We start from the raw sequence: 27,238 nt of genomic DNA, 5'->3' as shown, positions 1-27,238 counted from the left end.
GCTGGTAATTTTTCAATATCTGAATCTTTTGAAGTATATCGCTTGTGTAGCTGTTTTTGTCCCAATTAATTTCTCTGTGGGACCATCTATAGTACTACAAGGTTCCCTTTTCTGATGACTCTTCTTGCTTATGCTTCATTTCTACTGGAATTAAAGGGACCCTTCTTTTCCTCCACTTCTCAAAGAAGCGAAATCGCGGGGCACGGGCGTAATGTTTCTAAATAACGATTAACACTGAATATATCCTTCTACAATACGTAGGGCTATATAAGTCTTGGGATCACCAATTCGTATCCCAGGAGTCTGAATCCCCATCATCATCCCAGCCGTCAACATTTCCTTTCTTGGTTACCGAGCCGCGGATACTACTTATAGGCTTACTTCTTGCAGTTTTATTGGACAGTGACGATTTGGTGGTAACAGTAGAGTTACTAGCAATGTTTCTTGGTGCTAGGATCGTTGTTTTCTTCTTCTTGATAGAAAGCCTTGAGCTAGGAGCGATGGATTTTGCCAACGTTGAATTTTGTGGCCTTGTGTGTTTTTGAGGCACCTTTGATGGGCCGCTTTCATCTTGAATCCAGCCATCATCATTCAACTCATCATTCCAACTTTTATTAATTTTAATAGGTTTTCCGAATAATTTTGGGGTGCTTGCGGTTGTTACAGGGTTTGTTGTTTCATCGAAGGATTCTGTGGTACCATTTGTAATAAAGCCATCGGTATCGCTGAGGTCGTCCCATCCACTTCCATCCTGGGCGGAATCAATTTCGCTCTCGGTAATGTTACTTGGTGTTGTTGCTGAGGGAGAATTTAAACGTAAATTATTTAAAAATTGTGCGGCTAACAAATTGTCTTCTTTATTCATATCCTCTTCATCACAACCGTAATTCTCAAAATCAATATCTTTCACATCTTCCGAATCTGCAGTACTATCGTTTGTTTGAATAAGTTGGGCTTCTTTTTCCAATTTTTCCAGATATTCTTCGAACAGGATTTTGGCTCTGCCTCTTACTATGGGACTTTTATCTAATAAACCAGGGGCAATGACTGTTAAAATTTTGTTGGCGATTGTGTTCACATCAAACAGCTCAATCGACTTCTCAAGCCCATAAAGAGCAGCCAATCTTGGTTTTACTTGAGGATCTTTCAAAGATTTTGTGAACGCCGTAGCTAAAATATTCGAGCGATTACCAACTGACGTTGATAATATGGTTGAGATTTTACTTATTATGATGACTGTCCATGTTCGGATTTCAACGTCAGAATCAACCTGTGTTTTTGCGAGAAACCTCAGTAGCTCATTATTCAGTTGTCTCTCTGTTAAACATGACACAATGCATGGAATTGTCTTCAGTGTTTGTAATCTAAGAGTGGCATCAGAGTCGGTCAGACCTTGGATAAAATGTGGATATATCCTACTGGAGATCTCTGATTTGCTCAATGGACCTATTAATTTGGGTAGGTATATTAGTAAAAGAAATCTTACTTGCCTATCTGGCAGTTTAAAACTTTGGGTGATAAGGTCGTTGAAACCAACTGGAAAGGTGTTCGTTTCAGAAGTTAGGTCTAAAACAATCGCTAAGAATGGTACTAGTTTATGTGATGCGTTGAAGTTCATGCCTATAGGGCTGGCAGCACTACTGATGCTTTGTGTCATTAATAATTTTATAATTTCACAAAGCTCTGGAATAATAAAATTTTCTATCATTCCAGGCGTTAAATTACGGAAAATCTCTCTTGACTCTAAATACAAATTTTCCAAGTTTGACATCACAACCAATTTTCCCTGTGGGTCCTTTATATGCAACTCCCTCAATTCTTGATAAAAGTTTATCAAAGGATTAGAACGCCAAGTTTCTGTATTTTCTAGCCTTTTTCTGAAGTTTTCGATTGTTATCTTTCCATCTGAAATCATATTTACATTGACAATCCAATCTTTGGGCAGACAAGAAGGAGCCATAAGGCTCTTTATCAACAATCCTAACCCCATTGAATCAATTGTATTCGGATCTTCACAGGGCAACTGTGAGCCAATTATGTTGTAATATGACCTCGCTCTACTGGCAAATTCAAACGCACTTAATCCTTCTTTGCTTGAACAAAGTTCTAGCCCAAATAGTACCCACTCTCCCTTAATATTGATAAAAACAGAATCTTTAGAAAGCGTACCAAGGACAAAGTTTTTTAAAAATCCTAAAGTTGCCAATAATTGTGATATTCCTAATTCAACACCAAATTTGTTTTGAGATAAAGAGCCTAGATTATCCCAAGGAAATGGAACTACTCGTTCGGTAACAATAAATGTGGATTGGGGGTCGGAATCAAATGTCTCCAGCACCGTACAAAGTCCTGGAATCTTCAAAATTTTGCTCTTGTGTACAGCATTTAAAATTAAAGATTCATTTTCTGGAGATCTTTTTGCCTTAAAAACTGTTACTGGCAAGGAATCTGCCTTCCTTGTACCATCGAAACATTGCCAAAGGGCGGTTTCAGTGATTGCAGTTTCCTCTATGGTGTATGGGAACTGGAAATTCGAAATAGATTTGAAAATGCTGGAAAAATTCATCACTTACAGATACTTGTTCACCAATAAAAGCAACGATAGTAACAGTGTCAAACTCTCGACTAAATAACTTGACGATATTATTGTTTTTAAGATACTTATATTTAATATAATCATAATATAAACAGACAAAGAGAAAGGGCCTTTTTGAAGGTGAAAAAAATAGAAGATGTGCGCGAAAGCGTGAAATTCAAAATGCGTATTGCTTTAAACTTTCTTTACCATCAATCGAAAAACTGTCTCGTAGAATGTTAATAGCCGTGTTATTTAGCGCATGTATCTATTCACCAATGTGGCCTTTAATATCCGTTCCACTCATTCTTCTGGTGTTGCAAAGATTAACATAGTTAACTGAGCAACACCAAAGAAAACCTAAACGAAGGTTATATGGAATTAGCCTCAGCATAGAGTCCTTTGAACGTTTTATTGAGCGGTAAACCAACTACGTTATAGTAATCACCTTCAATTTTTTCAATTAGAATAGCACCTTGCCCTTGTATTTTAAATCCACCGCCAACCTCCAGCCCATCTCCGCTTTCTACATATTCTTCCAATATTCTCAAAGGTATTTTGTTATCAAAGTATACCTTGGTTTCATCTCGGAATGGTACCAATTCAAAGTTTTCTCTGCCGTACCATTTAATTAAAGTCACAGCGGTGACAACGTTAACTGGTTCATCATCTTCATAGCAAAACTTCATTAAAAACTTCTTTTGGACCTCTTTTGTTTTAGGCTTCTCGTAGATTCTCCCACTCTTATCTATAATAATTGTGTCTGCACATATGATAAGCTTAGGTTTATCAATTTCATTTGGGTTTTCATCTTCGTAATCTGTCAAAATCTCGATTATATTCTGCGCTTTATGCCAGCTAGTATCGCACACATATCCAATCGGATCGGTAGAATAATTCATTTTATCAAGATTCTCTTCAAAAGTAGAAACCATTGTTTTTAAATCGGTGATTCCCATTATATCGTGTAAAATTTCATACCTCCGTGGAGAGGTGCTGGCCAAAATGATATCATACTTAGAACATATAAACCCGATTACGTCGGGTGGCAGTTGACTATTTCCAGACATTACGTTTGGTGAATGTGCTCTTTTTTTGATGCGGTCAGATGTTCCTTTCTTGTGTTCAACTGGGTTATTTTGCCCTTACGTCTCTTCACGCTTTTCGTCTGGTAAAATACACGAAAGGTAATAAACAAGCAGATGCACCTGTGTTCTTTAAATAAGGTTGCTGCTGCTACAAAATACATATTACATAGGGCGGACATTGCTTAGCACTATCCTCTCTTTTATTCTATAAATCTTTTCTGATTGAACCTCTTCTTTATCTCCCGTGTGATCTCTACTTGTGTTAGTTGAATCCGGTAGTCCAACGTCTTCTTCTTGTATTTGTATGTTTGGGTCGTTGGCAGTCGATGAGCCTTTACTTTGACCAGCATTTGTTGTTTCATTCTCTTCAGTCGGTGATAGTAGACCGGCTGTCTTTTTATGTACATGTGCAGCATTTGGGAAAGCAAGCTCCGTGCCAACAAGTCTCTCCCAGCTTCCCTCATACAATCTATTTCCGATTCTAAACAACGGAGCATCTGTTTCTAAACCGGAATATTGTAAAATTGCGCTCTTTGCTATCTCGGTCCTCTCTTTGTAATTGCCGCTGGGAATATCAACACTGATATAAACGGTTTCTACTTCCGTTTGATCATCTGCTTCTGGTATTGGTGAGCTGGTTTTTTTTGTCATTTGTCTCTTTTTGATATCAGCATCTGAACCAGCTTCTGCCACACAATCAAAATTCCAATTCATTTCTTCACCACTACTCAAAAACTCGGTATTCCCATTCATCGTTAAAACCCATTTTCTGTCACTAAATGGTATATAGGTAAAGGATGTTTGATCATCAGTTTCATCTATAGTATCGTAGCTTTTTTTAAGAATTTCGTATTTGTCTAATGAGCAACTACCACTTCTTATTTTATCACCATTTTCATTCAAAGACATCCGAGGATTATCGTATCCCAGCAAGCTCATTCCAAGGGCAATCTTAGATGCAGCGTGTGTGACCAACAGTATGCACTCAACATTTGGATATTCCTTTTCTACACGTTCAATAAATAAGGGCCAAAATTTTTTGAATCTCATATACATCTCCTGTTCTGTCTCACCCTTTTCATTTGGTGTTAATGTAGAGTCCCATTCTTGGCTAATGACACCTGGAAAAAATTTGCTTAGTATCTCATATCCAGCAGGTACTGGAATAACAGGTTTTCTATCAGGTCTATACCATTCCCCGATACCCCTTTCTAGATAAACAGGTATTTCTAACAGCTTAGCTATCGGTTGTACAGTCTCAAGACATCTATAAAATGGAGAAGCGAAGGCGGCCTCTGGTTGATTATCCAAGGACAAAAGGTAATGGGCCAACTCTTTGGCTTGCTGGACTCCGTGTTCTGCTAAAGGAACATCGCTATCAATTCCTGTAAGTGGGTCAGGATATGGACCCTCCGGAAGCCAGTTGGATCTGTATCCATGCCTTGCGATATATATCGTGTTCACCACCATAAAATGTATTGAAAAGGAGTAATATGTTATTGAGGTAGAAAAATGAAGGTAATTAGGGGAAAGCCTACTGAGGATTTATGGATAGTAGAGATTCTCTTCCACCTTGCCCATAAGTATTCACCAATATTTAACGTATATATATTAATGTGTCCTATTTTTCAGCTTTAAACCCGGCGCGCCTTATTAACGCACTCCTTTTCTCTCACTGAATATTTATATAAATATTTATCTAAATAAAATCACATAAAACAACCTGGCCAGGTTAGCCCCCTTGTTTCTCTTCGTTCATTTAAAGGGATACAAACGGAACAACAACCACACTTCAAAGATAACATATTCTCATTTTGGGGTCAATGGCTGCCATGAGTCTAAAGTCATATGGTTTAGTTTGGCCTTTTCCTCTGGCTCAATTGGATTTTCATCACCTAGCAAAGCTTCGGGCTGCCCATTGACGTCTCTTGATGCTGCAAATGCTGTAGGTGTCTGTTGTCTTGCATCTTGGGCTGAACGTGTAGATTCACTCGCGCTATTATATAAATCAACCTTAGAAGACATAGGCGAAGCCAAGTTACTGGTACTTTTTGGAGTTAATATATTTTGACTAAAACCTGGTGGTGGAATTCGTCTATTTTGCGCCAATGGTTTATTTTCCTGTATATTTTTAGTCACAGATGACAACGATGCAGTTGAGGTCTGTGGTGTTGGTGATTTTTCCTTCGATGTTGAAGGAGCAGGTGCTGATACAGATTTATGAGCAGGTGGGGGTGGGGGGCGCAATACCGGTTTCTTTATGGGGGTACGCGACTGGCTACTGTTTTGAGTTCTGACAGGTTGTAGTGAAGCCGATGCTGAAGACACAGGTGACGAAGAAGCAACGCTGGACGCTGTCGGTTGTGCCATTATCGGATCAATATCAAGTAGAGAACTTTCAGAAGAGCTTTTGAATCCATCAGTGCTCTTATTATCCAGATCAAGGCTGAGAAGATCCGATATCAGAGAACCCGGTTCTTCGGGATGCTCTTGTTTGTATTCTGTGAATAAACGTTTCTTGAGAGATAGTCTCTCTTTATCATCAACAAAAGTTATTTTTGCTCTATATGCTGCGTAAACTGGCCGATGGTCGCTAATCATTATCGGAGCATCTGAATAAGATAAAGGAAGTAAGTTTTCCCCTTTATAAATAATTCTATCTGTCCATGACGGCGTCCTTTCCTTTTCAGAAGAATCATAAGTTCCTGTCCCGGGATCATACTTGTATGTTGGACGGAACTTGAGAGTTGGTTCTTTGAAGCCTTCAAATACACTGCCAGAATTAATACCTAGGGTAAGTTGATCAAAATGCAACAGTTTATCGATATATCCTTCTTCTTGGTTGAGCAACTCTCTTCTGACGTCTTCGTTCGGTAGATTTATTCTATAATTCATGTCACCTAACCAGAAAATCGAATCGTGATGAGGAATCATCTTAGTTCTAGTGAAAGTAATACCTCTAACTATGCTCTCGTAATCACTTCGACGTTCTTCGACATTCGTAGCTCCTGCTGCGAGATGAGAATTGACAAAACAAAATGAAGTGGCACCGTACTCAAATCTTATAGACACTGCACCTTTATTCCCAGCCATACCCCTAAAGCCAGTTTTTTTAGTAGCACCCTCCACTTGTTTGACGTATTTAGCTTTGTCTGCTTTAACAAAAAATAAAATTAGTAAAGAAGTCATTTGCTCTACTCTTAACAACAGATATTTATCATCATACTGGTTTAAGCAATCACCCACTAAGTTTTCCCAGAAAGAGCTTTTCGAGTAATCAGCGTTCAAAATCGAACCCGCAGATAGTTCTATAACTTCTTGAAGACCTAAAACAACAATATCGGGTTTAAATTTTTCACCGATTGGAAATAACCACTTTGATAAATCAACTTTTTTGGTTGCGCCATTAACATTGAATGATCCTATTAACAAGTTAATGTTGGAGGTTGATGTGAACTTATCAGACATGCTTTGTAATTTCGTACTTACGTATTCGTTTACGGGATCATAAAGTTGCACTGCTTTCTGATACGGTAACCTTCCCAACAAAGTATCGATATTTTGTTGCTTTTCTTTATCCATGAAATTGTTAATATATATTCTGCTGACCGATTTTGTGGCGTCTGATAATGCCCCAGCAAGTGACATTTTACCTTTTCTTGAAAATGAGGACTTCAAAGCATTAGTACCAGTATATATTTGGGAAATTTGATCACCGTGATCAGCCCACAGGGTGTTATGTTTAGAAACGAAATCATCATCGTCGATGAACGAATTTGAACTAATCAATCGGAAATCTTCGAGAAAAGTTCTAAAAGCAGCCAAAGAAATAATTTGCTGAGCTAAATTTGTTCTATCCAAACAATCTAAACAGTTGGTCCTAAATATGCCATGTTGTTCAGATATGTTCTTTTTTTCTCTAACATCGTAAGAATAATAGCCAGAAGATAAAAGAGAGTCCAATATTAATGGAATGAGTTTTCTGACACCGGAAAAGCCTTCTTGCGAAGTTTCTTTATGAAAATCGAATTCTGTCAAAAATATATCTTTGTTGAAGTTCAATTTTTTTGAATGAGTTAAATGCTCCTTGTATCGTTTTGAAAGTTCAATTTCAGAAGATTTCGTTGATAACAAATTAACGACATGCACAGGTCCGTACTTTTCCACTGATTTCATGATATGTTTGTCAAATACCGGTTGGGTGGCTTCAAATGATCTTGTAATTTGTACTCTTGGATTGATTAAAGAGGTACCTTGCTCCCAGAATACAGGTATACTGCCTCTAATCTGTGTAAAAGCATAACAGTATTGGCTAGAATACATAATGAATTCCGTTTCTACGAAATTGGCAACGTTTGCCTCATCATCCACACCACGTGCATTAAATCTTGTTCCTGCTCTTTTCCAGCTCTGTTTCGAGATGATAGTAAGAGCAACTTTCAACTTCTTAACGTACGAGACGAAAGTTTCCGCAAATCCACGGATAACTGTTGTTAAAAACCCCTCGTCATCCAAGATTTGTTTCAAATTTGTGTCCAAATGATCTCTGTATGTGATCATTTCTTGCATGAGAAAAGAGTTCCACATATATTCTTCTTCGTAGGTATCTGTACTCAAAGAATGCTGACCATATCCACGATGCTGTAAGGTTGAGGTCAAATCAAAATCTGAACTATAATAAAAAGATCCATTGGATAATAGTTTCTTCAATTCATAGCATGGATGTTTTGGCAAGGCGTCTTGATATTCAGTTGAAGCAGTCTCCGGCAACACAGGATAACCTGAGGAGTCGATTTCAATAAAATCCCAACTGTTGTCATTTAAACAAAAAAAATCGACAGCAAAAATTTTGTTCACAGTCTCTCCTGGGCATGGCTGTGCAACTTTTGATTTCCCAGTGATGGCACCAACAAACAGCAGGCCATTAACCTCAATGAGTCCGATAACACCAAAAATTTCGTGTGATGTAAGTCTTTTGAAGCCATATTTTTTCAAATCATTTTTTTGAAGAAGTTCAATGGCACAAAGGGGTTTATCAGATGGCTTTTTCCCAACCGGTTTAAGAACAAGAGCATACAAGTTGGATACAATGGCTAGCCTCCTTTCAGGTTCTTCTGAAACAAAGATAATCATTCTATGAAGGAGTGGATAACTAGATATTCTTCGCCCCAGTTATTTTCTTTCTTCCTCTTAAGGTACTGCTAGCTTTCTTAATATGATATTGGATATTGACTGTTCTCCCTTCACAAAGTCTCAAATTACACTACTCCTAGCTCACTCAACAGTTGCAGTAGTGCTCGAAAAATCCCTATTCGGATTCAGTTAAGATTATGCGGTGGGTGGGCCTGGGTAAAATGTTTCACGAAAGGAAATGGTACCATGGGAAAAAAAGCAAAAAAAAATAATAAAACTATAAACGAAAGAAACTTTCCACACAGACATCGAAGAAGTGTTTGGAAACTTCGCTGAAAGATGTCTTTTTAACGTGAAATAAGTTACTTTTCTGTGCCATTTATAAATAAAAATACATATATATATAACATGAGTAATCATAAGCTACTCCTTTCTATTACTCTGCCAGTAGAACATCCCCGGAATGAATAATATTATTGACAGTAGCAAATACCGCCTTAATAGATGCATCCCCAGTGTCTTCGGAGACACCAACACCCCACATATTACTAGTAGCATGATTATTGATGTCCTTTATGTAGGAAAGATTTATGAAAGATGCCGCTTGGGTTGCAGAACCAGAACCCAAGGAATGTTCAGAGTAGTTTTGAACGCTCAACTTAACATTCAGTAAATTGGATAGCGCATCCACCAAAGAAGAGATAGGACCATTTCCGTAGCCTTCGATGTTGACAACCTTATCGTTGATTTCTACCTGGCCCACTAAAGCTCTACGCTCTGGGTTCAATTTCTTAACTTCGTAATTCAACAAGGTGACGTATATATGTTCATTGTTGTTGTAGTTGTAAGTTTCTTTGAACAATTTTGTAATCTCTTCGGATTTTAACTCTCTTCCTAAGGCATCTGCATTTTTCTGTAGAGTATTGGAGAAATCAACTTGCATTGGTCTTGGTACATCTAATCCTAGAGATCTCATAATAACCCAAGCAGCACCACCCTTACCGGATTGAGAGTTGACTCTGATGACGGCTTCGTAATCACGTCCAATATCCTTTGGATCCAATGGTAAGTATGGAATTCTCCACCGAGTTTCTCCTTGAGCCTGTTTCTTGTTTTGGATTGCAAATCCCTTCTTAATTGCATCCTGATGAGAACCAGAAAAGGCAGAAACAACCAATTCACCGCCATATGGGGCTCTTGGGGGAATTGGAATCTTGTTACAGCGATGGACAATTTCAGAAATTGAAGTTAAATCTGAGAAATCTAAATTAGGAGAAACACCTTGGGTATACATATTCATGGCAACTGTAACCAAATCAACATTACCTGTACGTTCACCATTACCAAATAGACAACCTTCTACACGATCAGCGCCTGCAAGCATACCTAATTCTGTGGCGGCGACACCGCAACCACGGTCATTGTGACAATGCGTAGAAATACAGACCTTCTCACGCTCAGTAATGTGGGTAGAGAAGTACTCAATTTGATCAGCGTAAACATTTGGAGAGGCAACTTCTACAGTAGCTGGTAAGTTGAAAATGATCGGATTTTCCTCGGTAGGTTCCCAAGCCTTTTTAACAGCTTCACAAATTTCTACAGCAAATTCACCTGGCGTATCACTGAAACATTCGGGAGAAAACTCATAGGACCAACGAGTAGCTTGCTGGGAAGGGTCATCCTTGGTTAGTTTCCTAACCAGTTTGGTGGCTTCTACAGCTTTAGAAATAGCTTCCTCTCTAGACATATTGAAGACAATTTCTCGGAACATGTCACTTGTGGCCAAGTAAGTATGTATGGTAGCCCTTTTAGCACCAGTCAATGCTTCCACGGTTCTTTTAATCAAGTGTTCTCTAGATTGGACAAGACATTGAATACCAACATCATCTGGAGCGTTTTCTACAGCATACCTGGTGAAGTCGAAATCTGTTTGAGATGCAGAGGGGAAAGACACTTCGATTTCTTTGAAACCGATGTTGATCAACTTGTGGAAATATTCTTTCTTTTGAGCCACAGACATTGGGTCCGGTAAAGATTGATTACCGTCCCTCAAGTCAGTAGACAGCCAACGTGGAGCCTTTTGAATAGTTTTGTCAGGCCAAATCCTCTTGACCATTTTTGGTGGAGCAAACGCCCTATATTTTACCGATGGGTCCCGTAGCATATTTTTATAAGTCAGTTTGACGGGTGGGATAGACCTTCTTAGTTTACTAGCATGCTCAGCTAGCGCTATGAACGAATGTTTTACCATGGCTACGCGGCTAAATGATAATGTGCCGATAGTATTATCCTAAGGAGAAGACCCTTATAAGCCGAAAACAAGGATTGTGATTTCGTGGAGTAAAGTAAGGCATTATTGAAATTTAACAGCTAACTTCCAATCAAGCCAGTAAGAGGCAAAACTATGTTGTAGTTGTGATTCTGGACATCGTTTTTAATTTTTTTTTTTTTTTTTTTTTTTTTTTTCATTTTTTGGCAAGGCCGAAAGAGATGGAAAAATATGAGTCATTCACTACGACCGTTACCGGACCATGATGGCGCGCGGCACCAAAATAGACGAATGAAGTATATAACAAGCGCCATGCAGAAGGAAGAGCTAACATTAATTACTATACAGATAAATGTTTAGTGTTTGAATATGACAACATATAAAAGAAGACTGTGCCCAATGCTCTTATTTTAAATGCCTGTGAAATAATTATATGCAGTGTCATGTACGTAAAATTAAATAAAAACTAAAGTTACAAACAATATGAGCGTGATGAAATGAAGTAAATTGTGTGAAATGAATTAATATGAAACGAGGGAACTAGCCAGAAAAGCGGATTTTCTATCGTTGTTCTACTTAATCAAAGTTCTAATCTTGATTAACTGATATCATGCAAATTTAGCTTTTTAAAGCCGTTTTCAACGCTTTTTTCATTTTTACCGATCGCTTTATTGGGTAATGGCGATGAGGATGAAGATATTTGTGTCTCCACAGATGATGAAGAGGCTATCTTTGTTGATGACTGTTTTGTCCTTTCAAACGGTTTTGAACATTGCTGTTATAATGGCTACAAATGACGCCTGAAGGCTGTTTGAAAGATTTCCGTTTTTTAACAAAGTTAAGTTTTTGCAATAAACCTTTCCCCGAGTTGAGAATTCCTGTATTTTGCGGTTTTTGCAGATTTCTAGTGCTGGTATTCTTGTAGGTCGAGCTGGTAGTGTTGAGTGAGGAAGAGGACTCGCTTGGCCGAGAAGTGCGATCGCTGCATTGCGACTCATTGGTCGTGTTTGCAGACGTTTCTTGAATGATAGTTGACAAACCATTGATATCAGGCTTCTTAAGATACGAATTTCTATCTTCAGAAATATCCTCCACGCCTAATGACGAAAAAGAAGTTGTAGACTCGTTTTTGAGATCTTGTTCCGTAGCAGAGTCATTGTGGGCATATGTGGCGGAGTACTTTTTCTCATTAACAGAACTCACAAATCGGTGATACCCGTCCATTAATAGGCCCATCACATGGCTAATGGCACACAGGACGTCTACGTCGGCAGGTACTTCATTGTTAGCAAAGCACTTCTCAAATATCTCCCTAGTATCCTGTGAAAAGTTGCATTCTTTGGGGGAGTCCACGGCAATGTATTTTATGTACAACGACTTGTTCCAAACTTCCAAGAGCTTCTCCTCGCTAATACTCCTGTTTTGCTTAAGCTGGAGGAACTGATGAGCTTTTTCGAAAAATTCTAAATTTTCCTCACAATGAGCTCTTTTTAGAAATTTGTAAAACTTTTGTATTGTGTAAGGAGAACGCATCCGTTCGTGATGCCCTTTTCGCAGTTGAATCAGCACTGTATTGCTACTTTCAGCATCGCCGTCGCTGCGACTATTCTTTTCTAGCGGTATCAGTATGTCGCATAGACTTGGTACACTCGCCATCTGGCATGTGCTGAATTTTCTTCGTTTTATGTATCAAAGGTGCCTTACCTAAGATGTTTTGATATTTATATAGCCAATGTAATATTTTTTTTTTCTTCTCTTTCCTTGCCTCGTCGCTTGAGTTGTTTGCTTTTAGTGATCACCGTTGACTTTGTAAAAATCCGTTTAGTCAATTTTGGCAACTGGTTCAAGCAATGTGCAACGGAAATGGTATAGATGTGATGTGGTATAATATGTTATTAATTTGATTACTAGCGCCTTAACTATCTTTATTCAGCAAGTTTTTTTTTCATCTCCACAAAGGGACGTTTACAAAGGGTATCCCGAAAGAGATACTACATGACGACGTCATATATACGTATATCTCAAGAAAAGAATTGTTAATGATTATGTTTTTTTTTTCTTCTTTCAATTTCCTTTTTCTGATTGTGCTAAAATGAGCGCCGAGCCGCTTCGATCGGGGTACCTGCGCACTTTTCTAGCGGTTCGGTTCGGCAGTTCTTCCCGAAGCATTTAACGCAACCTTGTTCCTCATTCTCCAGCAGGTCTGTGCTTGGTGCGCGACTTTAGCTGCAACGGCGTGGGTGTGCCGCAGCGGACATTTCTTAGTTAGATGTCATCTCGGCTGGACCGGGACGCCACAGTAAGATTTCAAACTGCTGAAAATTTTCGCCAGCAGAATAGCCGCTACTATCAGGCCGTAGCGACAGGATCGTGCCCGCAATAACGTACACATCGAGGTAATTATGCATGATTTCTTTTTTTGCCGAGAAATTCTGCCATTTTTATTAATCCACGCTCTGTCCTTATCTTAGTGACAGGCAAGGATGTTCTGCAAAAGCGAAAATTGAAATAAGATAAATACTTCCGAGCCAGACACGTTCTTATGTTTATCAGGGCCCACAAGGTTCATTTAGAAGACAACGCATACAATGTTTTGTTTCTTGATAACGGTTGGCGGCCGTTAAGCAACAGTAAGGCAAATGACAGTTAACGGAAAATAACAGGGTTCTTACTTTTTACATACAGTAGCACAATCCTTTTTTTATTGGCAGTCGCTAGTAGAAATTCGTGGGGATTTACGGACTACTGAAAAAAGGTCAGTGTAGATCGTACAAAGTAGAAAAAGGAAAAAGGGCATATCGAGCCCTTGCATTTAAACTACGGAGTACAAAAAACACAGGTTGCGCACATGGGAAGTGCACTATCACTAGACATCAAAGGAAATTTTGAGTCAAAAAGAGCGGCTAAGAAACCCCCCTACCACAAAAGAATAAATGCAAAAAATAACTTATACACTCTTATACACTCTTGTTTTCGTAAATAGATAAGATTGGGTCTACCAGAAAGTCTGTGCTCAATGCGCGTTTAAGGAGATTACTAACTTAATACAGCAAGCAATACCACCATGCACACAACTATTATAATGATTAGGGTGACCTTACCGCATTTGTTACGGTCCCTCTGATGCTGGTCTGCTCTGGTTAATTGTTTGTTTGCATTCTGCATGTTATCATGTAAATGCGAGATATTCTCGTCTATGGTGGTTACTTGTTCTCCCTGTTCTTTCACTAATGAACCGAGCTGATGGAAAATAGCATTGACTTCTTGTACCGCCGTATGAATGCGTCCTATCTGTTGGGATCTTTCCTGGTGAATGATTGTTTGAAAATCTAGTTCTTCTTGGGACAATCCTTGCTGTTGTTGTTCTTGTTCTTCTTGCAGCTGTAATTGGTGTTGTCCTTCGTTATGCAGTAAAGGACTCTGCTCGTTTACTTTTATAGAAATATAACTAGACTCTGGATCTTGTCGCACGGCTTCAGTTCGCGGATGGATGTCTTTTCTTTCCTTAGATGTTCCTGGTGAAATAGGCGTTTTTAGAGGGAACAGACTCTTCCTTTGATTGTATGATTGTTGTAGGGATTGATACTTCGTTTTCAGGTTCTTGAAATCAGCAGACAACTTTCCATTTTGGTGAATGAGGATGTTGCTCTCAATTTTATCCCTTACACTGGTGCAGTTCGGTATTAACTCTGTTTCAATTTTGTATCTTAGTTCTTTGGAGTCCCGTTTGGAACCAATTTTGGTGCATTCCTTTTCCAGCACGCGGGATTGTTCAGCGAATGTCTCAATTAAATTGCTTAATTCCTTCGTTTTTTGATTTGTTGAGAATTGTGGTTCTTGCTGGGAGTTACCCTTTGAAGATTGTGCTTCGATGTCGAAAAAGGACATAATCTCAACTTTCTGCAGTGGATATTAGTTGGCCAATTTGTTAATGCTGATCCCGTGGTTTTTTATTGTTCTATTTTCCTTCCTTTAATCTCCTGGCTGCTTTCTTTACATCAAAATCAAAATTCACTACAAAAATGTATATAGAGTTTTTACTGCGCATCTCGCGAAAAAAAAAGTTGTGATGTGAAACTCGAATATGAGGCTGAACGAATATTATCATTTGATTATAATAAGTATTGACTTGTATGATCTTAGTTTTGCTCTTCCTGTGTCCTCGTCAGCACCTAGGTAAACTATATGTTACAAATAGATCACTTTTATCCTGAGGAAAACAACCTAATTTATTGTACATACTAACTGACCAAGAGGAAGTTCACCATTGACTGCCCTTATTTGCATTTTAAAAGTTGCGGTTTCTGGTGTTACCTGTTAGAAGGCACCTTTTTAGCAACCGGTACAAGGAAAAACTCGTTGGAAGATTTTTTTTTACTTTCCTTTCCGTAAACGCAAGCTCACAGTTATTCCTGAAGAAATTCCTAATTGGTTCTTGCAAAATCTACCAATGAATCCTCTTGATCTTAAAATGTCTGACTGATTATTCAAAAGAAGGGGGAATATATATTTACCTCATTAGTAATATCTATCGCTTTGGTTTGGTTTATATCCCTGATATGATTGATAATTTTCGGTTGGATATGGACTTCTATGATTAGAGGAGGGAGTATTGTAACTGTTTCCCTGGAGGTTATTATTGATGTTATTATTATCGTAATAATAGTTCTCGCCATAATCGCTGATGTCAAAAATTGGAGATTGTGAAGCAACATGAGCGTTGTTGCTACCAGTATTGGCCGCATTTTGGATAAACGAATTTCTAGCATCATATTGCGGCTGAGGGCTGCTACCTTCGAAATTTTCTTCTTCATACACTAGAGGGGCCACCCTACTAGGGCTGCGTCCTTCTTTATTTCTTTCCTTCTGTTGTTTTTTCCTTGTTTTCTCTTTTTGTTTTTCCAAATCGAAATCTTCCTCTAATTCATACACCTCATTACTGGGAGTTTTGACTTCGTCGTAAAATGTATCATTCTTCGCATCGTTTCTATAATACGCACTTTCAGGTTGTTGAATAGGCTGATAAATCACAGTAGAAGGAGGAGCCACGCCCATATTAACTCTACTAAAACCCTCATTTACCGGCATTGTATTGTTTCCATTTCTGTCATTAGAACAACGACAACACCAACAAATGAACTGACCTATTCCTGTTACCCCTTGCCTGAAACATGTCAGTAAGCCCCCAATCAACCAAATCACAAGAATACAGGCCAAAACAATACCAACAATCGCAATAATTTTACATGCTTTATTGTCCATGCAGGTGTCCCAGCTTCGGAAACTTTTTCCTGTACTTACTACACCATCTGTAAAGGACGATCTCGGAAATAGTGGTACTATTTCTTTCAACTTGCAAACGTTCATTACTGTGTATACGCTTGGGAGTCTTTGATTATATTTCTAGTATTTTCTTGAAACGGTTATTTTGCTAAAAATAAACAAGATAAAAAAAATCTAAAAAGTCACGACCGGGGGTGGTTATTCTTGATCTAAGTAGCAAATATGTAATATATTTGAAACTTTCTTGCGCCCCTTTAATTTTGAAGTTCTTCTAGGCTTTTATCCAGTTCTAGAGTAGAAGTTGCGGTTCCAGTAGATCTTGAAGCTTTTTCGAGATGCATCATTTATATTTTTCCCCATTTGGTTATAAGAGAAGAGGCATTTTCCTACAACGAAAAATAAGCATAAAAAGGGCCACGTTCGTAGCAAAAAAAAGCTAAGACTGATACTTTGTAGCAAGAAACTGAATGAAAAACTGGGATTTTCATTTTAATTATTTACAGTAAAAGAATTTATCAAAGCTGTTTCATTTGGGCAGCGCAACGGGGACTTTTTTACCAGCCATTAAGACTTAGATGACGAAAAAAACACGCGTATACGCCAGCCAATTGAGGATCCTAACCAATTCATCACACTGGAAATAACGAGTCGATAGAAGCTTGTTGGTTCTATTTGGCGAGTACTTGGTCCTCTGCTATTTGCACTTGTGTCGTAAGTGCAATGATTGGGTGTATATCGCTATTAGAAAAAATCCCGGTGAGGGCAAAAATAGAGAATAACGTGTTTTAAAGGATGAAAAAGATACAATAGAATCTGCGTGAACGCTATACTTCATAACGCTATCACACAACAAAAAGAATTGTAACGAGGAATACATGACTAATATGGCAAAAGCACCAAAGGCAAACACACCAAAAGTAACCAGCACGTCATCTGCAGTCTTAACAGATTTTCAAGAAACTTTCAAGACTTCTAAGAGGGCATATTTTGCCCAAATTGAAAAATATCCTAAACTGAAACTAATTGATACATTCTGCTTCTTTTTGGTATTATTAGGGGTGATCCAGTGTACATTCATTATCTTGATCCGTGATAATTTTCCATTCAATGCGTTTTTAGCGGGATTCATTATTTGTGTGGGACAATTCGTCCTATTGATGAGTTTGCGGTTACAATTGTGTAATAGTTTTCCAGGCATTTCTAAAAACAGAGCTTTTGCCGAGTTTATTGTTGCTAGTTTGATTTTACATTTCGTTTGTTTACATTTTATAAATTGAGGAAGGGTTTGCCGGCGTGCTTGCATGCATGCTTGTATGTGTATAGTATATATACTTTGTACGAGAATAAAAGAACATATTACAATTGTACATTATAGAAAGCTTACAAAAGGTGGCAGATTAACCATTAGTATTAATGTTTGGTGGCAAGCAACTCTTTTACTAGATACACAGCATAGGAAAATGGATACAAAAAGATGCTGGTGAAACCAATTGAACAAGTAAGAATAGACTTGCAATCAAAACCATGTCATATCAAGAGAGCAGGATCATTTTCAACAAATTATACAACAACCACCACTAGATTCTTTTCTAGCGTTGGCGCTTGAATTTTTTTGTGGCTCAGCAGACTGTTTACTTCTCGAATTTAAGGCATTATTTTGATTACCACGACTAATATCACTTCGATTTCCGTTGCCGTTACTGGAGTACTTGGTATTTCCTTCATTGTTATTGTTTTGATTAACGTAATTCTTTTCATCAGTTCGTTTAGTAGTTTCACCGTTATGGTTAACGGCTGACTTTGAACTGGAGCCAGTGCCAGCATTGGTCAAAGAATTATCGAGTACATAAGACCCGTTGTTCTTTTTTTCTCTATCCGCTGTTGCAGATGAGGTTAGCTCCGAATCTCTTATTTCATTCGTATTATCCAGTTGACGATTCATGCTATTGTATTTCCCACCGTCGTCCCTTACCAAACGAATAAGGCTATAAAAGGCCTCGTCTACGTTGATGGCTTGTTTCGCAGACGTTTCTAGAAAGGGTGCATTCAACTGCTTGGCCAGGCGTAACCCGTCTTCATAAGAGACTTGTCTTTCATTTTCAAGGTCCAATTTGTTACCTACCACGACTACAGGAATGTAGTCAGAATCTTTTACTCTTTGAATTTGCTGATAATAAGACAGTAACTCATCAAAGGAATTTCTAGAGGTGACGGAATAGACCAGTAGGAAACCTTCCCCAGTCCTCATGTACTGTTCTCTCATCGCAGAATACTCTTCTTGTCCAGCAGTATCTAGAATGTCCAAAATGGATACTTTGTCATCGATGACAACTTGTTTTCTGTAAGAATCTTCGATAGTAGGGTCATATTCGTCCACAAAGTATGATTGAATGAATTGAATTGTTAAAGCAGATTTACCAACGCCACCTCCACCGACAACTACTATCTTATACTCTCTTATAGTTGATTTATTTCCCTGCATGTCGTTCTAAAAAGGGAAAATTTTGTTTACCTGTTCAATCGTGAAATAGCCAAACCGAAGTCAATTGTGGCAGCAGTTAATTAAGCATTGCAAGAAAGAACAAGACAGATGATAATAGAGACACCGTACAAGAAAGAATCCAAATTAAGAGAACCATACAAAGACATAAAATATAAACCTTTCAATGTAAAACAAAAGGAGGAAAAAACCTGAAAAGCCGTGAAAAATTCATAATCTTGCGATGAGTTGAAAAAGTTTGTTGTCAAATGTCCATAGACTTACATGTAGTAAATATTTTTGGTTTCTTTTTTTTTCTTCGTGCTTTTTTTTTTTCCTACGGGTTTACATTGTGCCAATGTGAATTTCCCCGCCACTCCCTACCGAACGGGTAGCAGCGTAGAACATAGCGATCAAGGGTGTGCTAAGTGAAGAAGCAATTCAGTGCGGGTAATACATATTCCTAGCCTCGTTTGCCGTTACATTGCATTGATGGTACAATAAAGGGCATGCTTTATATCGAGATGTTTCAGTGTATATGAGGGGAAACAGAAAAGAGTCATTCCTGCCATTTTTTGGTCACTGCTTTTTCTGCTATGAGTAATGGTGAAGTTCCTTGTGGCTACACGCTTAATGTCATCGGGTTACTGCTCCTAATATCCGCATATAAGCTTTATGCAGGGATCAGTTGGGCGGCTATTTATCTACACCCAGTCATCCGGCGTGACTGGATCTCCACTTGCCGCAATAAGTCGGTGGACAAATGGAGATTTAAGAGTAAAGATGCATGATGGTATAATTCCTTTAGTCGAAATAGATATATTTCAAGCGCATATATAGGCAGACGCTTGTACTGTAGAAATAGCCGATATTCAATTGCGCTCTATGTGTGTTTTTATTCCAGGTTTTCCTTGGATTCTACGTATTGTACGACTTTCTTATCCTCCACAAACGTCATCGTGTCAGTAATGTCTTCAGACACTTCATTATCAGAATCTTCATTATTGAAAGAAGAGAGTGGGAGCTTGACCAAGTCTCGTCCACCTATAAAATCAAACCCTGTACGCGAAAATATCAAATCATTTGTGGCCGGTGGAGTTGGCGGGGTATGTGCGGTGTTTACGGGTCATCCCTTCGATTTGATTAAAGTGAGATGTCAAAATGGACAAGCGAATTCCACGGTACATGCCATTACAAATATTATAAAAGAAGCAAAAACTCAAGTAAAGGGCACATTATTTACCAATTCCGTAAAGGGGTTCTATAAAGGTGTTATCCCGCCCTTATTAGGTGTTACTCCCATATTCGCTGTTTCTTTCTGGGGTTACGATGTGGGTAAGAAACTGGTTACTTTTAATAACAAGCAAGGAGGCAGTAACGAGTTAACTATGGGACAAATGGCTGCAGCAGGATTTATCAGCGCTATTCCTACCACTTTAGTGACTGCGCCAACGGAAAGAGTAAAGGTTGTCCTGCAAACATCTTCTAAGGGCTCTTTCATTCAGGCGGCTAAAACCATTGTTAAAGAAGGTGGCATAGCTTCTTTATTTAAAGGTTCATTAGCCACTTTAGCAAGAGATGGGCCTGGCTCAGCTCTATATTTTGCATCTTATGAAATTTCAAAAAATTACTTGAATAGTAGGCAACCTCGTCAAGATGCGGGCAAAGATGAACCGGTCAATATCTTGAACGTGTGTCTTGCTGGTGGTATTGCTGGTATGTCGATGTGGCTAGCTGTTTTCCCCATAGACACTATAAAGACAAAATTGCAGGCTTCCTCCACGAGGCAGAATATGCTTTCCGCCACAAAGGAAATTTATCTACAAAGAGGTGGTATCAAGGGATTTTTCCCTGGTTTAGGTCCTGCTTTACTAAGATCTTTCCCAGCCAATGCGGCCACATTTTTAGGTGTGGAGATGACTCATTCACTGTTCAAGAAGTATGGCATATGATTAAATTTTTGTTAGGTGGACCTGCCTCCCATTTTTTTCTGGCATTCCTTTTGGGAACTTTTTGTTATTTTTTGGTTCTGCAATTTCGTTCAGTGTATGGTAGAAAATATCAGTTGGGTTATCCCGGTTTCCTTGGCGTTGTTGTCGAAGCGTTCATATTTGTAACGCAATGGAGTAAATATAAATGTGATATGTAAAAAAAAGAGTTATAATTTATTCTGTTTCTTTAAATAGTATAAATAAAAAAAGTGGAAAATACAAAGACAACGTGGGCTGATTACAGTATAATCAACCGATATGGTTTTGCCAACCAGCAGGCTTTGGCAACTTGTTTATATTGTAGAATTTAGTAGTACATGAATAACTGTGCCATGTGAAATCTTTGCTTGGATCACAGTCACATTTGTTAGCCAGTCTGATACTTGTGTCTATTGGACAGGAGTGAAATGGAACATGGTAATAACCAATATCACCGAAGTGATGGATTTCAGAGCGGTCCAAGAACAGCGCAGCACCAATAGAATGAACTGGAGCATCACCCCATCTTTCATAAAAGAATCCACCTTCACGATCTAAATAATCAAAATATGCGGAGTATGCTGGAGATCTCCACAAATCCAAAGCAGCAATTTCAAAATTAGACCAAAAATGGCACAAATTGTATGAAAGTCCCTGATCGTCGCTAACAAAGTCTAACATATTATTTTCATGGATAAGCTCAGGATGGGCTTCCATGAATTTACGAGTAGTCTCCCATAAAGTGGGGATAGTAGCTTCATACTCCTTAATGGAAATGGCAAAGGCATACTTTTTCTTATTGTCTTTCATGAATTTGAAGACATCGTAGTCGATATCACAGTGCAACTTGATATCAGGTTCCACACGCCAATACCAATCGTAGTCATCCATCAAAGGATGTCTGTAAAAGAAGCCTGATTCAAAACGACACATGTGTCTGTAAGAGATAGAATCACCGTAGATGATTCTCTTCTCACCCATCTCCTTCCTGACTTGAGCGGCCTTTTCTTCATCAATCCACTCAGGGAAGGACCAATGTTCCTTTGGGATGACACCGTATTTTGTTGTACCACTAACTAAAGCTGACGTAACGTTTTTGAATTCATCAGTGAACTCTTCATCATTCAAAAACACCCAATCATAGTTGAACTTGGAGTTAAATCTATCTTCCACGGATTTAATAGACTCAGCCAACGAATATAGATCTCTATTACGCACTAGAGTGACAAAAGTGGCCTTTTCCCGAGGACCGGTATACTTTGGTAGTTCCACTTTCGAGTATTTATAGCCCGAGCCGGAAGATAGCACGGTACTGTACTTTGGGCTTGGGGCAGAGCCTCTCGCATACTGAGCTCCATGAAAGAACACATACACAGTAAACACGGCGACCAGAAGAAGTCCTAATTTTTTGTAAACAGGCTGCTTGCTAGCTGGGATCATAATCTTCGCCATTTTGGTTATTGACTCTATCCCTTAAAAACTCTTCTGATGGAGTACTTTACTTCGATTGCTTAACGAAATCTTTGTGAGGAAAAAGATATCTCTTAAAATTAGAAAGTACAATAGTCTAGCGTATTATACTAAGAATCTGCAAAAAAGAAGCAAGAAGGCACCACCTATTATAGACCTTTGACACGAAGTCTCTCTGGAGTGCTTTGGCCTACGTGTGCGGTACTCGTTTACATGGGACAACCACGGTTTTTTTTTTGGTGTTACTGGAGGTATACAGTGCGTATATCCACTTGTACGACAAGAGATTTACACTACACCGCGTAAAGAAAACGCCGACACCAAATATAAGTCACGTGTATGCAAAGCCTATTTTATGCCCTAATTTTCAAGCCCCGGTTTTTACGCCCTAGTTTTTATATTTAGGGTTTGTCGTTGCACGTGATCAATGGTTCGTATTATGTGACATTGAAATGCTTTTTCATTTTAATTTTTTTCTTTGACGAAATTTCGTAATGTCAAGAAACACTTAAAGAAAATAAGTGATGAGGAACTCAATAAGGACACTACGTAGCGGTGCAAATACGATAGGATATTAGCCTCGAAAGGGTTATAGGGACAGAGAGTGAGCGACAATTTTTAGTCATTCATGTCTTCAAACACTTCTTCTGTGATGTCTTCTCCACGTGTCGAAAAGAGATCGTTTTCTTCCACTTTAAAATCATTCTTCACAAACCCCAATAAAAAACGGCCATCGAGCAAGAAAGTTTTCAGTTCAAACCTCTCATACGCGAATCATTTGGAGGAATCAGATGTTGAAGACACACTGCATGTTAATAAGAGAAAGAGGGTGTCCGGTACATCACAGCATAGCGACAGCTTAACTCAGAACAACAATAATGCGCCAATTATAATATATGGAACCGAAAACACTGAGAGACCGCCGCTTTTGCCAATTTTGCCCATTCAAAGACTGAGGTTATTAAGGGAGAAGCAGAGGGTGAGAAATATGCGTGAGCTTGGATTAATTCAATCAACTGAATTTCCATCTATTACATCGTCGGTTATATTGGGCTCTCAAAGTAAAAGCGATGAGGGAGGATCGTACCTATGCACATCATCTACTCCTTCCCCTATTAAAAACGGTTCTTGCACTAGGCAGTTGGCCGGAAAAAGCGGTGAAGACACCAATGTTGGACTACCCATTCTCAAATCATTGAAAAATAGATCCAATAGAAAAAGGTTTCATAGTCAGTCAAAGGGGACCGTGTGGTCAGCAAATTTTGAATATGATTTGTCAGAATATGACGCTATACAAAAAAAGGATAACAAGGATAAGGAAGGTAACGCTGGCGGTGATCAGAAGACAAGCGAGAATAGAAATAATATTAAGAGTAGTATTTCAAATGGCAATCTGGCTACAGGCCCTAACCTGACAAGCGAAATTGAAGACCTACGTGCAGACATCAACTCTAATAGGTTATCGAATCCTCAAAAAAATCTACTTTTAAAAGGACCAGCTTCCACAGTTGCAAAAACTGCCCCTATTCAGGAGAGCTTTGTTCCCAATTCAGAGCGCTCTGGTACGCCTACGTTAAAGAAAAATATTGAGCCCAAAAAGGACAAAGAAAGTATTGTTTTGCCCACCGTAGGTTTTGACTTTATCAAGGACAATGAGACTCCATCTAAGAAAACTTCTCCTAAGGCAACTTCTTCTGCAGGTGCAGTCTTTAAATCGAGTGTAGAAATGGGAAAAACCGATAAGTCAACGAAAACTGCCGAGGCGCCTACCTTATCATTCAATTTTAGCCAAAAGGCTAATAAAACTAAGGCTGTCGACAATACTGTCCCTTCCACAACTTTATTCAATTTTGGTGGTAAATCAGATACCGTTACTTCTGCCAGTCAACCTTTTAAATTTGGAAAGACATCCGAAAAAAGTGAAAATCATACAGAATCAGACGCGCCTCCAAAATCAACTGCTCCAATATTTTCTTTTGGTAAACAAGAAGAGAATGGTGATGAAGGTGATGATGAAAATGAGCCCAAAAGAAAAAGGCGTTTACCTGTTAGCGAGGATACAAACACCAAGCCTTTATTCGATTTCGGCAAGACCGGTGATCAAAAGGAGACCAAAAAGGGAGAGTCAGAAAAGGACGCATCAGGGAAACCAAGCTTTGTCTTTGGTGCAAGTGATAAGCAAGCTGAAGGTACACCATTATTTACATTCGGAAAAAAAGCTGATGTAACAAGCAATATTGACTCCTCTGCACAATTTACCTTTGGTAAAGCCGCCACCGCGAAAGAAACACACACCAAACCATCTGAGACACCTGCCACAATAGTCAAGAAGCCTACTTTTACTTTTGGGCAGTCAACAAGTGAAAATAAGATCTCTGAGGGAAGTGCGAAACCTACATTCTCTTTCTCTAAGTCAGAGGAGGAACGTAAGAGTAGTCCAATTTCAAACGAAGCAGCTAAACCCTCGTTTTCGTTTCCGGGCAAGCCTGTTGATGTTCAAGCACCGACGGATGATAAGACTCTCAAGCCAACTTTTTCTTTTACTGAACCTGCTCAAAAAGATTCATCTGTTGTTTCGGAACCTAAAAAGCCCTCCTTTACGTTTGCGTCTTCAAAAACCTCACAACCAAAGCCATTGTTTTCATTTGGTAAGTCAGATGCAGCTAAAGAACCACCAGGCTCTAACACCTCATTTTCTTTCACTAAACCTCCTGCTAATGAGACAGATAAAAGACCTACACCGCCATCTTTCACCTTTGGCGGTTCCACAACAAATAATACAACAACCACTAGCACAAAACCATCTTTTAGTTTTGGGGCTCCCGAGTCGATGAAGTCGACAGCAAGTACAGCGGCAGCAAATACGGAGAAGCTATCAAATGGCTTTTCCTTTACAAAGTTCAATCACAATAAAGAAAAGTCAAACTCTCCAACTTCTTTCTTCGATGGTTCTGCTTCCTCAACGCCGATTCCTGTCTTGGGTAAGCCAACAGACGCTACTGGTAATACAACATCTAAATCTGCATTTTCATTCGGTACTGCTAACACCAATGGTACCAATGCCTCAGCAAACTCCACATCATTCTCGTTTAACGCCCCTGCTACTGGTAACGGCACAACTACTACTTCCAATACCTCAGGAACCAATATAGCGGGTACATTTAACGTAGGAAAACCGGATCAAAGTATCGCTAGTGGCAATACGAATGGAGCGGGCTCGGCATTTGGCTTTTCGAGCTCAGGAACAGCAGCAACTGGTGCAGCTTCTAATCAATCTTCATTTAATTTTGGAAACAATGGTGCAGGGGGTCTCAATCCTTTTACATCAGCAACTTCGTCAACTAATGCTAATGCTGGTTTATTCAATAAACCTCCTTCCACGAATGCACAAAATGTCAATGTTCCCTCTGCTTTTAATTTTACGGGAAATAATTCAACGCCTGGTGGCGGCTCTGTATTTAATATGAACGGCAACACTAATGCTAATACGGTGTTTGCCGGCTCTAATAACCAACCACATCAATCGCAAACCCCATCTTTCAATACAAACAGCTCATTCACGCCATCAACAGTTCCTAATATTAATTTTAGCGGATTGAATGGCGGAATTACTAATACCGCGACCAATGCATTAAGGCCAAGTGATATATTTGGTGCGAATGCTGCCTCTGGTTCCAATTCAAACGTAACAAATCCATCATCCATTTTTGGGGGGGCAGGTGGTGTGCCGACAACTTCTTTTGGGCAGCCGCAGTCAGCCCCTAATCAGATGGGGATGGGAACAAATAATGGCATGAGCATGGGCGGTGGTGTTATGGCGAACAGAAAGATTGCAAGAATGAGGCACTCTAAAAGGTAAATATCGGTTATGTAATTAGGTATTGTGTTGCTTTTCTGAAGGATATATATTCCTATATTCCTTCAACTTATACACTGCATATGAAACTTCTTGAGAAGTTTTAAATAATTGGTCTTTTTTTTAATCGGGTACAGGCGAGATAATGGATACCTGTTCTAGGGTAGGCAAATTTGGAGGCAAGAGCCCAAAATTGTTTTGTTTTGACCTGGTTTCTCTCAGTTAACATATTATGAATAGCATCTTACAAATAATTTACGAGCGAAACTTTCGATCTGCAAAGCGCTCCTTTTTTCTTTCCGAAAAAATACAGTAAAATAAGGTCTAGTACACAGCCTGATCTACAATTAGTGTTCTTTTCTGTTTACTTCGATCAGCTGTTTAGCTTTGCCACTTTTCTAGTAGCTCCACACGCTGTGAAAGTAACGAGACATAGAAGTCACGGATGGATTTGAAAAGGGATTGGTTACGATGGAAAATTACAATAGGTAGTGGGCCTGGCAGTATTGTGCTGGATTTCCCATCATTTTTGGTAGGGTGCGTATTCACAACAATGATGGGGCCAATATTACAGAAGCTTATAGGTAAACTTTTGGTAGGTTTAATAACGGTATGCAAATTCTTAGTTATTATTGGAAGCATTGTCTTCGTTATCGGAGTTGCATCAAAGAAATACACATATGACGATTTCAAAGTAAGTATAAAAAGATCAGGAGAGCCAGGGGAATCACATGATATGAGGACTGAACCAAAAAGAACTGCGAAAACGGCAACTGTTCCAATGGAGAAAGACGAGGGCGTAGGTTCTTATAATTATTTTGAAATACCTATAACGAAAGAAACATCTACAATTCCTTATATTAATTGTGATGGCACGAGCTCACTTAGAAAGCCACCCAACGGTCCATCAAGCGTAGGCTTATCTAACTCCAACAGATACGAAAATTTTATAAACATGGCACGACATAAATAAATGTTTGTATGGCAACCTGTCGATTTAGCGGCAATCATACGGCGGTGAAAAAGTATGTAACTATGCATAGTTGTCATAAAATTTATTTGATTCAGATCTTTGCAAAAAGTATTTTTTTTTGGAATTTGGAGTTTTTATTATC

The 27,238-nt window shown here is 38.9% G+C and overlaps 15 protein-coding genes across 15 annotated transcripts; 4 read left to right on the top strand and 11 right to left on the bottom strand.

The window, feature by feature from the left end:
• Positions 1–280: 280 nt before the first annotated feature.
• CEX1 (COPI-interacting protein CEX1) lies at positions 281–2,566 on the bottom strand (the record flags this gene model as incomplete). Its single annotated transcript, NM_001183531.1, has 1 exon — positions 281–2,566. The coding sequence occupies one exon, from the start codon at positions 2,564–2,566 to the stop codon at positions 281–283; it is 2,286 nt and encodes a 761-aa protein (NP_014755.1).
• Positions 2,567–2,946: 380 nt separating this feature from the next.
• Positions 2,947–3,645, bottom strand: YOR111W (nucleotide diphosphatase; the record flags this gene model as incomplete). The annotated part of the gene is made up of 1 exon (NM_001183530.3): positions 2,947–3,645. One exon carries the CDS (start codon positions 3,643–3,645, stop codon positions 2,947–2,949), a length of 699 nt encoding a protein of 232 aa, NP_014754.3.
• A 180-nt stretch (positions 3,646–3,825) lies between these two features.
• Positions 3,826–5,133, bottom strand: TFC7 (transcription factor TFIIIC subunit TFC7; the record flags this gene model as incomplete). Its single annotated transcript, NM_001183529.1, has 1 exon — positions 3,826–5,133. The coding sequence occupies one exon, from the start codon at positions 5,131–5,133 to the stop codon at positions 3,826–3,828; it is 1,308 nt and encodes a 435-aa protein (NP_014753.1).
• A 339-nt stretch (positions 5,134–5,472) lies between these two features.
• On the bottom strand, positions 5,473–8,796 carry INP53 (phosphatidylinositol-3-/phosphoinositide 5-phosphatase INP53; the record flags this gene model as incomplete). The annotated part of the gene is made up of 1 exon (NM_001183528.3): positions 5,473–8,796. One exon carries the CDS (start codon positions 8,794–8,796, stop codon positions 5,473–5,475), a length of 3,324 nt encoding a protein of 1,107 aa, NP_014752.3.
• A 436-nt stretch (positions 8,797–9,232) lies between these two features.
• Positions 9,233–11,047, bottom strand: LEU9 (2-isopropylmalate synthase LEU9; the record flags this gene model as incomplete). Its single annotated transcript, NM_001183527.1, has 1 exon — positions 9,233–11,047. One exon carries the CDS (start codon positions 11,045–11,047, stop codon positions 9,233–9,235), a length of 1,815 nt encoding a protein of 604 aa, NP_014751.1.
• A 744-nt stretch (positions 11,048–11,791) lies between these two features.
• Positions 11,792–12,721, bottom strand: RGS2 (GTPase-activating protein RGS2; the record flags this gene model as incomplete). The annotated part of the gene is made up of 1 exon (NM_001183526.3): positions 11,792–12,721. The coding sequence occupies one exon, from the start codon at positions 12,719–12,721 to the stop codon at positions 11,792–11,794; it is 930 nt and encodes a 309-aa protein (NP_014750.3).
• A 1,380-nt stretch (positions 12,722–14,101) lies between these two features.
• Positions 14,102–14,953, bottom strand: VAM3 (SNAP receptor VAM3; the record flags this gene model as incomplete). The annotated part of the gene is made up of 1 exon (NM_001183525.1): positions 14,102–14,953. The coding sequence occupies one exon, from the start codon at positions 14,951–14,953 to the stop codon at positions 14,102–14,104; it is 852 nt and encodes a 283-aa protein (NP_014749.1).
• A 599-nt stretch (positions 14,954–15,552) lies between these two features.
• Positions 15,553–15,879, bottom strand: YOR105W (uncharacterized protein; the record flags this gene model as incomplete). The annotated part of the gene is made up of 1 exon (NM_001270761.1): positions 15,553–15,879. The coding sequence occupies one exon, from the start codon at positions 15,877–15,879 to the stop codon at positions 15,553–15,555; it is 327 nt and encodes a 108-aa protein (NP_001257690.1).
• On the bottom strand, positions 15,584–16,432 carry PIN2 (Pin2p; the record flags this gene model as incomplete). Its single annotated transcript, NM_001183523.1, has 1 exon — positions 15,584–16,432. The coding sequence occupies one exon, from the start codon at positions 16,430–16,432 to the stop codon at positions 15,584–15,586; it is 849 nt and encodes a 282-aa protein (NP_014747.1).
• An 800-nt stretch (positions 16,433–17,232) lies between these two features.
• On the top strand, positions 17,233–17,625 carry OST2 (dolichyl-diphosphooligosaccharide-protein glycotransferase; the record flags this gene model as incomplete). Its single annotated transcript, NM_001183522.1, has 1 exon — positions 17,233–17,625. The coding sequence occupies one exon, from the start codon at positions 17,233–17,235 to the stop codon at positions 17,623–17,625; it is 393 nt and encodes a 130-aa protein (NP_014746.2).
• Positions 17,626–17,900: 275 nt separating this feature from the next.
• On the bottom strand, positions 17,901–18,830 carry RAS1 (Ras family GTPase RAS1; the record flags this gene model as incomplete). The annotated part of the gene is made up of 1 exon (NM_001183520.1): positions 17,901–18,830. One exon carries the CDS (start codon positions 18,828–18,830, stop codon positions 17,901–17,903), a length of 930 nt encoding a protein of 309 aa, NP_014744.1.
• Positions 18,831–19,795: 965 nt separating this feature from the next.
• Positions 19,796–20,779, top strand: CRC1 (carnitine:acyl carnitine antiporter; the record flags this gene model as incomplete). The annotated part of the gene is made up of 1 exon (NM_001183519.1): positions 19,796–20,779. One exon carries the CDS (start codon positions 19,796–19,798, stop codon positions 20,777–20,779), a length of 984 nt encoding a protein of 327 aa, NP_014743.1.
• A 288-nt stretch (positions 20,780–21,067) lies between these two features.
• On the bottom strand, positions 21,068–22,249 carry KTR1 (alpha-1,2-mannosyltransferase KTR1; the record flags this gene model as incomplete). Its single annotated transcript, NM_001183518.1, has 1 exon — positions 21,068–22,249. The coding sequence occupies one exon, from the start codon at positions 22,247–22,249 to the stop codon at positions 21,068–21,070; it is 1,182 nt and encodes a 393-aa protein (NP_014742.1).
• A 646-nt stretch (positions 22,250–22,895) lies between these two features.
• NUP1 (FG-nucleoporin NUP1) lies at positions 22,896–26,126 on the top strand (the record flags this gene model as incomplete). The annotated part of the gene is made up of 1 exon (NM_001183517.1): positions 22,896–26,126. The coding sequence occupies one exon, from the start codon at positions 22,896–22,898 to the stop codon at positions 26,124–26,126; it is 3,231 nt and encodes a 1,076-aa protein (NP_014741.1).
• A 442-nt stretch (positions 26,127–26,568) lies between these two features.
• YOR097C (uncharacterized protein) lies at positions 26,569–27,096 on the top strand (the record flags this gene model as incomplete). The annotated part of the gene is made up of 1 exon (NM_001183516.1): positions 26,569–27,096. The coding sequence occupies one exon, from the start codon at positions 26,569–26,571 to the stop codon at positions 27,094–27,096; it is 528 nt and encodes a 175-aa protein (NP_014740.1).
• Positions 27,097–27,238: the final 142 nt, after the last annotated feature.

Source organism: Saccharomyces cerevisiae, chromosome XV, assembly GCF_000146045.2.
Source record: "Saccharomyces cerevisiae S288C chromosome XV, complete sequence".
Taxonomy (NCBI): Eukaryota; Fungi; Ascomycota; class Saccharomycetes; order Saccharomycetales; family Saccharomycetaceae; genus Saccharomyces; species Saccharomyces cerevisiae.
The sequence above is the reverse complement of the archived record's forward strand: the minus strand, read 5'-3'. Positions and strand labels throughout refer to the sequence as shown.